Here is a 12,679-nt window from a genome sequence, read left to right on the forward strand (position 1 = left end):
CAGACCGATTTGGACATATGGAATTGAGCTCTGGGGCTCCACCAAACCATCAAATTCTTCTCGCATCCAATCGTTACAATCCTAAATCCTACGTAAAATCCTTGATGCTCCTTATTACGTTACAAATAAACTCATTCACAAAGACCTTAACATGCCATTCGTTGCAGATTTGACCCAAAACAGATATGCGTCTTTTCATTCCAAACTCCTTAACCATCCTAACCGATTAATTCTTAATCTCTCATCCTTAACAATCCCTGATAATCCTCCGAGGCTTCTGAAAAGAAGATGGTGACGGGATCTTTTAATTTAAATTAATGTTTGAAGTTCCACCAATGGGTGGTTCCTTCCCAAGATTTTCAAGTGTATATGAAGCATACAACATATTTACCTATTGTATTATTTTGTACAGTTGTAAATTACATTAAATAAATAAAAAATATTTTAATGTTTAAGATAAATTAATTTTTTATCAACTGTTCCTACAAAACTATTATTATTGAAAAATAGACCAAGTTAAATCAATTTTTATTCACTCCTTAGTTTTAGAACAGTAAAAATATTTTGGGATCCTTAATATTAGTTTGATAAGAACAGAGAAAGAAGCACGAACTACTCGACTACGGCTTGATGGATTTTTATTATAAATGTACCAAATTATTTAATATAAAATTAACTGCAACTTTTCTTCACATTTGTAATTAAATGACCGGCTATTACAGACAATTATATTAATCTGAGAAATAACTACCAATTTCCACGTCAAGTTGCCTTCAAAGGGCGTGGCCAAATCCCTATCCATTAACGTCATTTTTGTGTAGAAGAAGAGTAGGATTTTGACAGCCCCCTGTATTAGAGCAGTAATAATAATAGAAATATGTTATAAACTACAACAGCCAAATTTATGGTCGATGGCTTGGGTAACAATTAGCTTTAGTTAAAATTAATAGCTAAAATTACCATGGATACGATTGATAAATAAATGGTTCATTCATGAATGAGTCGTCTCCATGACAATTTTAGCTATTAGTTTCAAATATTGTCAATTTTCATCTATCTCTATATATTCAAGCACTAAAAATAACTATTATCTTTTATTTATATATTTTTTCTTTTGCTTTTGTATATATTGTATCAATGTGCATTTGAACACTAATACTTCATGTTCTTAATTTGTGGCAGATTGTATTAATCCTCTCTAATAAAAAACTATGAGTAAAAAAAAGAAATAGGTAAAAACAAAAATGTCCGAGTTAGTGCTTTAGAACCACTTGTCCCTAGATTAAATATTCGTTTATACTCTTTCTACCGAAAGAATTTTTTGTAGGACAAAAAGTGTGAGGGTTAGATAATAATAAAAATATTCTTAATTTATTCTGGAATTGATCCCTTTAGAATAATATTGCAGTCGTCAAAATTTATTATTATTGTATTATATTTATATTATTTAAACATATTACAAAATATTACTATTTGAGTTGACCGCACTCTGACCATATTCCATTTATTAATACAAACGGTCAATCAGCTATCTTCCATTATGTTTTATATTTTTTCTCAATCTTTATATACTGGTATGTATGGAGAAAACAAGTTTATAATTGTACCACAAAATAACTAAAAGCATAATTTACGGTAAAGTGTTGTATTTTTTTTTTTTTTGTTGTTAAGATGTTGAAATATACCATGATCTTTAAAAAACACTAACTAAAAATCCGTCTTTTTTTTTCTGATTACGTTTACTCATCTGATCCACTTGGGTATTTATCATGTTTACAAAATAGGAACGTAAAAATTTAACTTGTGTGAAACCACGAGGCCCAGCCAATATAAAATTATTTTAAATATTATAATTTTGTTTTCTCTTGCCGATAATCGGTATATCCAACACAAACGCAAATAATACAAGAGGGGAAACATTCTTCACATTGTAGCCAAGCCAATGCTCCCCACCTAGACACTCTCACCATGTGGCCTTTCACTTTTAAATTAATCTGATAACACATCCTCCATCAGGGGGCGTAGCTCAGATGGTAGAGCGCTCGCTTAGCATGCGAGAGGTACCGGGATCGATGCCCGGCGCCTCCATTACTTTTTAAAATTTTTTACCTATGTATTTTATTAAAAGAAATCGTTATGCCTAAACATGCCTTCTCAAGTAAAATTTAATTTTTTTTTTCTAAGTCAAAAATTTCACTTTTTTAATACTAATATTACATTTTTTTTTTTATCTGTCTTTGGCCCACATACAAATGAACTCAACTCGACATAGTAGAAAATTATTTAAAAAATTTAAATAAAAAAAAGATAAGAAAGGTAAATCTGTAAACAATTAAAGGACAAAGAATGCTAATCTCCCTCAACAAGAAACAAAATAAAATAGCAAAAAATACATTAATAAAAATAATCAATTATAATAGAGATTATCAATATACAATTTTAAAATAAAGTAATATTTATTTTATTACCAATTTTGAAACTAAGCACTAAGTACATACATAAAACCTTTTTTATATGGTACTTATTCATTTTTTAAACTTTATCCTCCAAATTAAGCTCAATTTTGAATGAATAATTTTCAACAAATAATATAAAATTGGTGATATTATATTAATGGATTTTTGACCCGGTAAGTCTGTAGAAAACAAATAACCATAAGCACTTAAATATACTATAAAATTAAGTATTGGCTTAAAATACAGCGTAGTCATGGAGTTAAAATAGTTAATAATATAAATATTTTTTTTTTTTTTTATAATTTTTTGAGGTTTATTACTTCCATCATTTTCAATAAATTATTATTTATTTATTCATTAACATTGTACAACGTTTCGGGACCACTGTCCCATATTCATGTACAAAAACCTATAACAATATTAAAAACTATATAACACCAATCTTCTACTTTATATATTTTATTTTATACAATAAAAGTCACCTCATGAATATGGGACAGTGGTCCCGAAACGTTGTACAATGTTAATGAATAAATAAATAATAATTTATTGAAAATGATGGAAGTAATAAACCTCAAAAAATTATAAAAAATTGACTCACCAGACTTCCATATAATAATAATAAAATACTGAATTATGACGCAAACATATTTACAATTTCACCCAAACATACTTGAATTAATCAAAAACAATTTAATATTTTCAAATGTATTCATATCCATTGTCTATTACTACCAAGAACAATGAACAATTTTGTTTTAAAAAAATTTCTTTTTTCTATTGTCATCATAAAAATTTGTATTTTAGGATTTCTTGAGGTGGACATAAGGAGTATAACTTTTTTCCTGCCAAAAATACAACAGCTAAACAAAATAAAATTGTTATACAACCGGTAAACATTGTGGGGTCTCGGTTTTTCCTGTAAAAATAGGATATTTTTATTTTCCTCCTTTAGTTATTCATAGAATTCTTTAATATTTTGTATTTGTCCATTGCTTATTATTTAACAGTGAGAATTTAAATATAAGAAGATCGTCAGAGTTGCAGTAAAAAAAAAAAGAGTTTAACTGTAATTAGTTGAACTGTTCAACCTTTCGCTTTGAACAGCCCTGATGAAACCCTGTGGGGCGAAACGTCGGACATTAAAATAGTTATAAACTATTTGTTCTTTTTTTTTTACCGCAACCCTGACCATCTTCTTAAATTTTAAAATTAATTGTACATTAGAGAAAGATTTTTTTTATAAATTCAATATTTATGTCCTGTCAAACTAATTCAATGTGGAAAAGACCTTTGTAGCTGATGTTAAAGACCATTTAATTCTACATTGACATGTCGATCTTAATCAAAATCGACTCTAATCTTTTTCGAGAAAATCGAAAAAATGTGAAAAATCGATTCCTTAGAGTCATTCGATAGAACATTGCTGTAATTGCTGTACATGCCAAGCATATACCCGCCTTAAATATGTAATTTCAATTTCGTTTTACTTTTCTTTTTTGAGCTAGACTATTCTCAGATATACAAACAATTTTGTGAGACTAGATTTTTTGGACGCAGAGGATCTCTAAACATAAATTTCCGTTGAAAATTCGATTACAATAATTTTCCTTACTATAGTGGTATTCATGATGTTGTGTTAAATGTAAAATGATTTACCATGTTAAATGTTATAACTATAGGATTGTGAGCAGCCCTATTTGAAGTCATGTTAAACGTTAAATGCATAAGAGCCCCTAGCGGATTTTCTCAGCAACTTGTTTTATAAGCCTTTATGTTTATAACCTTCCTTCCAGAGCCTTATGTTGTTGTTTACTTCAGTTTTGATTTAAGTAATTTATTACAACATGCCTAGAGTGAGTGAAAAGTGGAATTTGAGTGAAAGTTTAGCTTATGAGTGCCTTATTGATCTTCAAACTTGTGAGGAAGAGAATGAAGATGAGATAATTGACTACTGTATTGGAAGTATTCTCCATGTTCTATCATTCAGATATGCAGTTCCATTAAAATTATCCATTCTAGTTTAATAACAGGGATATGAATACCACAAACACACGAAAGAACTGAGCTGTCAACAGAAATGGCGGCGATCTCAACTGGTCTATTGTGTGACGTCATTCTCCATTTAACAGACCAAGTAACAGACTCTCAGCCATGTTAAATGTTATTTCGCTTTACCACGGTAAAATAAGGCAATTTTTTTCGATTTAACATGAGTTTTTCCATTTAACACGCTTTAACATGTTAAACCAAAGATCATGAATACCCCTAATATATTCCAAATATAGGTTAGTGAATGTAAAAAAAAAGCTAGTGGAACTTTGAAAAAAGCTAGCAAACTTAGAGGAATAAAATATGTAATTTTATCAGGGAAAACCTCTTCTAGGATTTCAGAATCAGAAGAAGTGATCTCGACTTGATCCTGACATACTGCTTTCATTCACGTATACACGATGAGAGGCTTGGAACCGCCAATCTCAGAGACATGCAACACATCACTGACAATGAAACAGTCTTGATATATTCTGACACCAGAAAAAAAAGACAATACACCTTGCACGATACCCAAACCACTTAATATACCTGTGAATCAATAGACCACTTAATCCATTAAAGCACAAGATGAAATTAAGAATATAATTCATTTTATGAAAGCCATTTTATGTAAGTTAATGTTACTTATCCTTGGCTCTATAGTTCTGCGAAAATATGGGTGTTTGTTATACCTTCCTTTACTCTCTCCAACTCCGCGTAATCATCTTCTATCTTCTAATCCCATATTCATTCAGATCTCTTCCGCCTCACACTGCCCCTTCATGCGTGGGCTTTTTTCGTCTCGTCTTCCACCAGATCGGTCTTTAAGTAGGAATTTGGATAATGTATTTAATATATGTACGATTTATTCCGAGATTTCTTTTTAGGAAGTTTGATTATATTATTTTTTTAAATTGTTGAGAGGTGAATATAATTTATTCTATATTTTTAATTCTACAACGTTTCGGGACAATTCTCCCATACTCATGCACCTTTACAACCCACATATTTTCAATTTCCATATTGAAATCATGTATTCTATATAATCATAGTTTAAAATTGTTTTACACTAACATTATTTAAATTATTTTCTTTCATTATTGGTCGCAATGGAAGTGCGGGTAGCCCCGGGGTAAGGCACGTGGCTGGTAACTCCAAGGACCCGAGTTCGAATCCGGCTGGGCAGAAAATTGTTTCAATTGTTTTCAATCAGTCAACTCCTGTGGGTTCTGGAGCCCTCCTGGGGTCCACCCAGCCTCTTAAATTGGGTAGAAATCTGGCGGTCGAGTGTGATTCTGACCAAATCACCCCCTTGCACAACCTTTGGTATAGTAACAGTACTTCGTTACAAAGTAATGAACCCCTAACCCTTCATGGGTTGTAGCGGTACAGATTTTAATTTTTAATTTTTATTAATTGGTCTCAATATTTCAGTATTCACCAATAGTGAAAGACAATAATTTAAATAATGTTGGTGTAAAACAATTTTAAACTATAGTTATGAAGTTTATTGTAAAGGTGCATGAGTATGGAACAATTGTCCCTAAACCTTGTACAATGAAAAATATAGAATAGATTATCAGAATTGCGGTCAAAAGAGAAACAAAAATAGCTTACAACTATTTATTTTCCGACGTTTCGCCCCACTTTGCAGGGCTTCATCAGGGCTGTTCAAAGGTAAAGGTTGAACAGGTTGCTGTACAACCTGACTATCTTCTTATATATCAATTTTTAGGTCAACTATATATACATATATATAGAATAGATTATATTCACTTTGGAAGTTTTTTCACCTCAACAATTTAAAAAAATTAATATCTGTAATTATTAAGCTCAAATATACGTAATGTATACACCTTTACCATTTACTACAATAAACTCTTATAAACTATGATGATCAGACCTATTTGGACATACGAATTGAACTTTGGGCTCCACTAAAACATCAAATTCCTCCCGTATCCAATCCTTAGAATTCAAAATATTTCGTAAAATCGTTGACGCTCCTTAATACGTCACAAATGAACTCATCCAACATTCCATTCGTTCCAGATTTGATCTGAAATAGATATACCTCCTTTCATTCTAAAATCTATACCCACAAAAACCCACTAGTTCTTAAACTCTCATCCTTAACAATCCCTGATAAATCTCTAAGGTATCTGAAAAGAAGATGTCCTCGGGATCTTATAAATTAAAGCAATTACTGAACCACCATTGGGTAATTCCTTCGCAATAGTATCACCTGATCTAAAACATTTATCACTTTTACTATTGTATTTTTTTATATATATAAACATTCTATTTTTTTTTATATTATATTCTACAAATACCTAATTTACATATTAAAATTTTAGGAAACTCCATGCTAAATACATGGTTTTTGGCCGCCATCTTGATGTAATCTATAACTGATTGCAGGTTCAGTCGACTCTTCGGACACCTACGCCTCCTGCAACACGGCGCCGTTTCCTTCGCAGGTGGACCTGACGGAGGACTCAAACCTGTACGTGAACCCTCTGGAGCTGAGGAACGTCAAGAAGTCTGCCTCGGGAGACACGATGTTGCGGGGGTCACCCACTGGGGACGAGGGTTGGATCGGATCCAGGGGCAGCCTCAACGATGCACCCATACCCAAGCACAGAAAAACAAGGTTCCAACAGGTATGTATCTCTTATATATCTCTAGTTTATTCCTCTTTGTACATATTTCAATTATCGAAGGTATCACTTTTAAAGTTTATCTTGTACTATTTCTTTTAATAAAACAAAAATCGGACTAAGAGAAGTATAATTATTTAAATCATTGATGTTTTGAGAACACAAAATGATGAAATGAATCAATGAATATATCCCTAATTTAGAAACAGTTTCAAATTATGGTTATATCGCCTTAAATAACGTAATGTGTAGTATATTGAAAAATAAATATTGTCGTTTTTTTTTTCCTAACCTCTACAAAATTTTAATGGCGTGTTTATAAAAAATGAACTTTCTCCTTTTACTGTAGAACATCTACATTCTAAGGAGTATTTTGCAGTATATTATTTTAGTTGTCAGTATTAATAGAAGTGTATAATGTGTTGGGGCACACATTATTTCTGAATTTAACAAACTTAAATCTAATAAAAACTTAATCCTAATACTACGTGACCTTACGTAGTGTGTTGCCAACGCACCGGAGGAGGGGCAGGTGTTAACGTTTTGAATAACGGATTTGTACAGTACTGAAGTGAATAGAAAAATTTGATGTGTCGTCGCTTGATGAACTCCGGCACAGTAGGCAACTCCAACAATTGATGCAGCTCCGGTGGCCTCTACCTCCTCCACGATGTTGTGCGTATGATTTTCCTCAACATCGAATCCTGAAAAGTTTGAAGAAGGCGCTGGGTTCCATCTGATATGTGGGTAAACAATGGTGCCCCATATAGTAGTGCTGGTCTCAGAATACTTTTGTATATCTGCAGCTTCAATCTCAATGAGAGAGCCGGAGAAGTGAGGAGGTGGTTGAAACGATATGACTTTCGTCTTACTGTTCTCGCCTTCTGATATAAATGGGCAGAAAGCTTAAGATGACTTTATACAATTTAAATTCATCAGTTTACTTATTACCTAATAGTACTGGTACTGGTAATGGTGGGGGAACAAGTTCGGGAAGTGGGCCTATTGGTCCTTTTTGCCATCCCTAAGACAAACCAATGGAATGACTCTTTATGTATCTTATTCCTCTATATCAAACCTTTTCGTCTTTCTAATGAAATCCAAAAGGGACTCCCAATCTTTAGAGGAAGCCTCATTCTATCAGAGCCCAATAGCCTGTATCTTAATGATACATACCTACCACAGTCTGCTATCTAATGGAAGCCAGTCTCTGGGGCCTGTCCGCATAAGCAGCAGGTTTTATCATTAACTACTCCACATATCTTAAGATGTCTTTTAAGTTTGCAATGACCTGTAAGGACTCCTATTAATTTAGTTAATTTAAGTTAGTTTCTGTTAATGTCTAGCAGCCACTTAGTTTTAGAAGTAGAGGGTTTGGTTATTAAAATCTTGGCCTGTCTCAACCCTATACTGTCCCTCCACTCTTTACCGGCTTTCTTCCATGTCCAATCAAGAACTACTTTTCTCTGATGCCTTTTAGAGATGCCTAGGAATGGTTTTGGACCTATAGGAGAGTGATCAGCTCCGTTTCTAGCAAGCTGATCAGCTTTTTCATTACCTGTGATTCCCTTTTGACCTTGGACCCACACAAGCTGGAGCTTCTTTAAGCACGCTAATGATTCCAAGACTTGTTTACACTCTCTTACCAATTTAGAGGTCACTCAAGGCTTGAAGGGCAGACAGACTATTTGAAGAGATGGTGATACCAGTTCTTTCATTACCTAGTAGTACAGGTGTTCTAGTTTTGTGTAATATGGTCATAAATATTTTTAATTCTAGTCTAATGTAGATGAGTGGATTTCATAAAAAATTTCTTCAAAAATTTTCAAGTCCCAAAGGACTTTATTAATTCTATTGATTATTTTGGTTCTCAAAAATTTATAATAACGTTAATATAACATTCAGTGTCCTCAAAAACTTAACAAACGATTCCTGTACTGAAGAATTCTGCCTAATAAATAATTCAGTCGTGATGTTCGACCTTGAGCAAAATGTCTATATTAACAACTTCCAAAAATGAACAATTACTAAATGGATATAATGCCAAACCCTTCCCCTCCAAAAAAAAATTATATTAATCAACATTCAATAATATATAAGCAAACATTATTTTTTATTAATTTAATAATAGTTAAAATTATCACGTAATATAGATTATCTAATAAACAAAAAAATGTCGAATGATTTACCGAAACTATTTGAAAATTCGTTATTGAAAGTAACATAATTATTTTTAAATAATAAAATATAATTTTTATAAGTCCAGTTTGGGTTACATTTTACATGGAAAAAGTTGTGTATAAAATGAAAGAAATTATAATTTAATTGGAAAAAGTCACACTTGACACAGAAAAGGTTTAAGTTAACTTTGAAATGCTATATATTTCAAGGTATATCTCTATATAAATAAAAATATAATTTTATTTTATTACTAATGTAAGACCTCCGAAAGTTCTCAACTAATTTACACAAACTTTCAAAATTTCCTGCGGCGTCTTGAGGATGTTCTTAGCTATTGAAAAACCTCATGTTATGCAGCAGAAAAAAAGTTGAGATCAAGAGTAAAAATTACTGGTGCATAACTCAAAATGGATACATTTGTTATTTACGATATCTGAGAAAAATGAGAAAGTAATGAAGTTTCTTAAAAATATCTAAATCAGACTAGTATTAGCACATATATGGCTTATTCAACATTTTACTTATATTTTTAAAAATTTTGTTATAGAATTTGTAAACAAAGCATACAAAGTATAATATGTACGTGAATGTTTAATAATAACTAAATTAATTTAAAACTTTCAATTGTGATTATTCAATCTATATATACTTTGTACATATTCAAATATAGCAATAGCGAACCATTTCTGAGTCAGCTAGTAGGAGAAAGAGAAAGAAAGAAATGCTTAATAAACTAACAACCAATGCTGTTGGCAGATTTTATTTTGAATACAGTTGGTTGCTAGAAGTACACAGCATAATAATCAGTCCCAAGACATACCACAAATACCAACATTAATAATTAACTAAGTTATAATCAAATATAAATACTGGCATGAGTAATTAATAGTTATGTATATTTTTATTCAATTATTATACTATAATACAAATACTCAATATATTGTAAAAAAAAAAAAAATAATTTATGGACTTATTAAAACTTTCTGTGTGCACACATAGAAAAAAAACACATAAAAAACAAAGTTATTAATAAATAAAAATTTAGAAATAATTGATAATGAAATAATAGCCTCAAGTTAAAGTAATAATAGTAGCGGTAAAGTTTAAAAATAAACTACTAATAATAATAGTAGTAAAGTTAAAAAAGTAATAAATAAGTTAAAAAATAGATAAATAAGTTTAAAATGTTAAAAACGAATACATATATTAAAAAATAAATAAATTAAAATTAAAAAGTCTCCAATAGTTCGAACTCAGCAGAACGGGATATAAACTAATAATACATTAAAGCGCTGTATAGCTAACCCAATGGAGAGATGGCCTATTAAAGCATATTCAAATCGTAATAAAAGCTAATTCCTCTTATCATGGGCCAATAATCTTATCAACTACTCCACTTGATTTACTGAGTCAACTAAGTCAGGAGTGGCTTCACCGCCATTATTAACTTAATGTGCCATCCAGTAAGATACGAAACAATTATCATAAATATATTTTTAAAATGCTAGACCCTAGATATAGATTATTATTTAGTAACACTGTATAGCAGTAAAACAATAAAAACTAGTTTCGAAATTTTTTTTTTTCGGATAGCTCTACAGATCTTTCGCCATACAAATATATATATATATTATTAAATATACAAATAGTATTATATAATTAGATCATAACGGGGTTATCAATCACTAAGATAACAAATCTAATTAAGTATGTATTTCGAGTCATTAACAAATAAAGTGTTTTTTTTTCATAACGTTTCGGTCTGGTCTTTATTCGGGAATTTATTTGATATACGAAAAGTTAAAAGCGTTTCAACAAAATCATGTAAGCTGTTTTAATGCTACAATCTATATAAAAACACATTTATTTATTATAGTTAACTTGGTTCATATTATGATTATGTACATGGGTATCGGAGACCGCCATTTTAAAAAAGCTACAAGACTGGTCCACCCGTTTAAGGGATAATATTTTTTAAATAGGCCTTAAGTTAAGTTATTACCTCCACTCCTCCGAGGAATTTTACTTATCTTACTTTTCAAACAGATAATTGGTTGGTCAATGTACGACATGTTATAAACGCCGTTTTCCAATTTTAGGCACATTTTAAATATTGCTCACTTAAACTATCTTAAGTCTCCTCTTCCCGTTTTGAGCAAATATTTCAAAAATTATATAGGTCGCTACCTTTGGGTCTTAGTGGGTTGGGCCCGGTCGGGAAGGATTGCCTTTTTTGTGTTATGATCGATCTTCTCTTGTGAGTTTGTAACATGTCGTGCATCGACCAACCTACTCGCTAAAAATTTCTGTATTAAATGTAAGATAAGTAAGGCTACCTAGCCCAGATTTGGGCGTATGAAGTATCTCTTCGGCCTCCATTTTGAAACGAAACGCCACAAGTAATGACGAGGCCCAAGCATAGTCGTGGAGTGGTACCAAAGCTCTACAAAAGGGCTACTCACAATGCTATACTTATAATATTTAACATGATTAAACATTTTACATTTAACACAATATCATGAATACCCATCCCTAATACATTTATTACGGTTTGCAATACTGACTTCTTAATTTAAATAATTATTGTTATTCCAAATATATTTGTAATACTCTCCCATATTAGGGGTATTCGTGATATTGTGTTAAATGTAAAATATTTTACCTTGTTAAATATTATAAGTATAGGATTGTGAGCAGCCCTATTTAAAGTTATGTTAAATGATAAATGCATAAGAGCTCCTAGCGGATTTTCTGAGCAACTTGTTTAGTAACCCTTCCTTCCAAAACTTCATATTATTGTTTACTTATAAGTTTTGATTAAAGTAATTTATTACAACATGCCTAAAGTGAGTAAAAAGTAGAAGTGTAAAAGTTTGGCTTTTGATTATATTTTTTAAAAAGTCCAAAACACAAGACAAAAGAAAAAAAAACACAAACTACGAGTAAGTCACCTAACACAACAAATAAAACGATGACAAGCTCAGCTGGTCTGTTTCGTGACGCCATTCCCCATTTAACAGACCTAGTTACAGACTCTCAACCATGTTAAATGTTTTATCGTTTTAACATGGTAACAGAAGGAAATATTTCTCCATTTAACATAAGTTTTTCCATTTAACACACGCTTAAACATGTTAAAATAAAGATCATGAATGACCCTAAAATTGGACCAGTACTTCCGAAAAATATCACCTCGCACGTCGGCAGGTGGTAGTAGTAAGGAAACTTACTTTTTTTTTTCTTTCATTTACCTACTTATGGAATGTATATTAGGGGTATTCATGATCTTTGGTTTAACATGTTAAATGGAAAAACTCATGTTAAATCGAAAAAAATTGCCTTCTTTTA

General features: G+C 31.2%; 1 protein-coding gene and 1 non-coding gene across 3 annotated transcripts in view; both read left to right on the forward strand.

Moving 5' to 3' along the window:
- The window catches only part of Shab (Shaker cognate b), a 153,754-nt gene that overhangs the window by 128,477 nt on the left and 12,598 nt on the right, over positions 1-12,679 (forward strand). For both annotated transcript variants that reach the window (XM_067051722.1, XM_067051723.1), the window contains one exon: positions 6,912-7,153. In XM_067051722.1, the coding sequence (XP_066907823.1) occupies positions 6,912-7,153 (242 nt within the window). The remainder of the gene's footprint in view (positions 1-6,911; positions 7,154-12,679) is intronic.
- On the forward strand, positions 2,016-2,088 carry TRNAA-AGC (transfer RNA alanine (anticodon AGC)). Its single transcript has one exon. It is a non-coding gene; the product is annotated as a tRNA-Ala (tRNA).

This window comes from Halyomorpha halys, unplaced genomic scaffold (assembly GCF_000696795.3).
Source record: "Halyomorpha halys isolate HHAL.00 unplaced genomic scaffold, Hhal_1.1 Scaffold143.1, whole genome shotgun sequence".
NCBI classification, from domain to species: domain Eukaryota; kingdom Metazoa; phylum Arthropoda; class Insecta; order Hemiptera; family Pentatomidae; genus Halyomorpha; species Halyomorpha halys.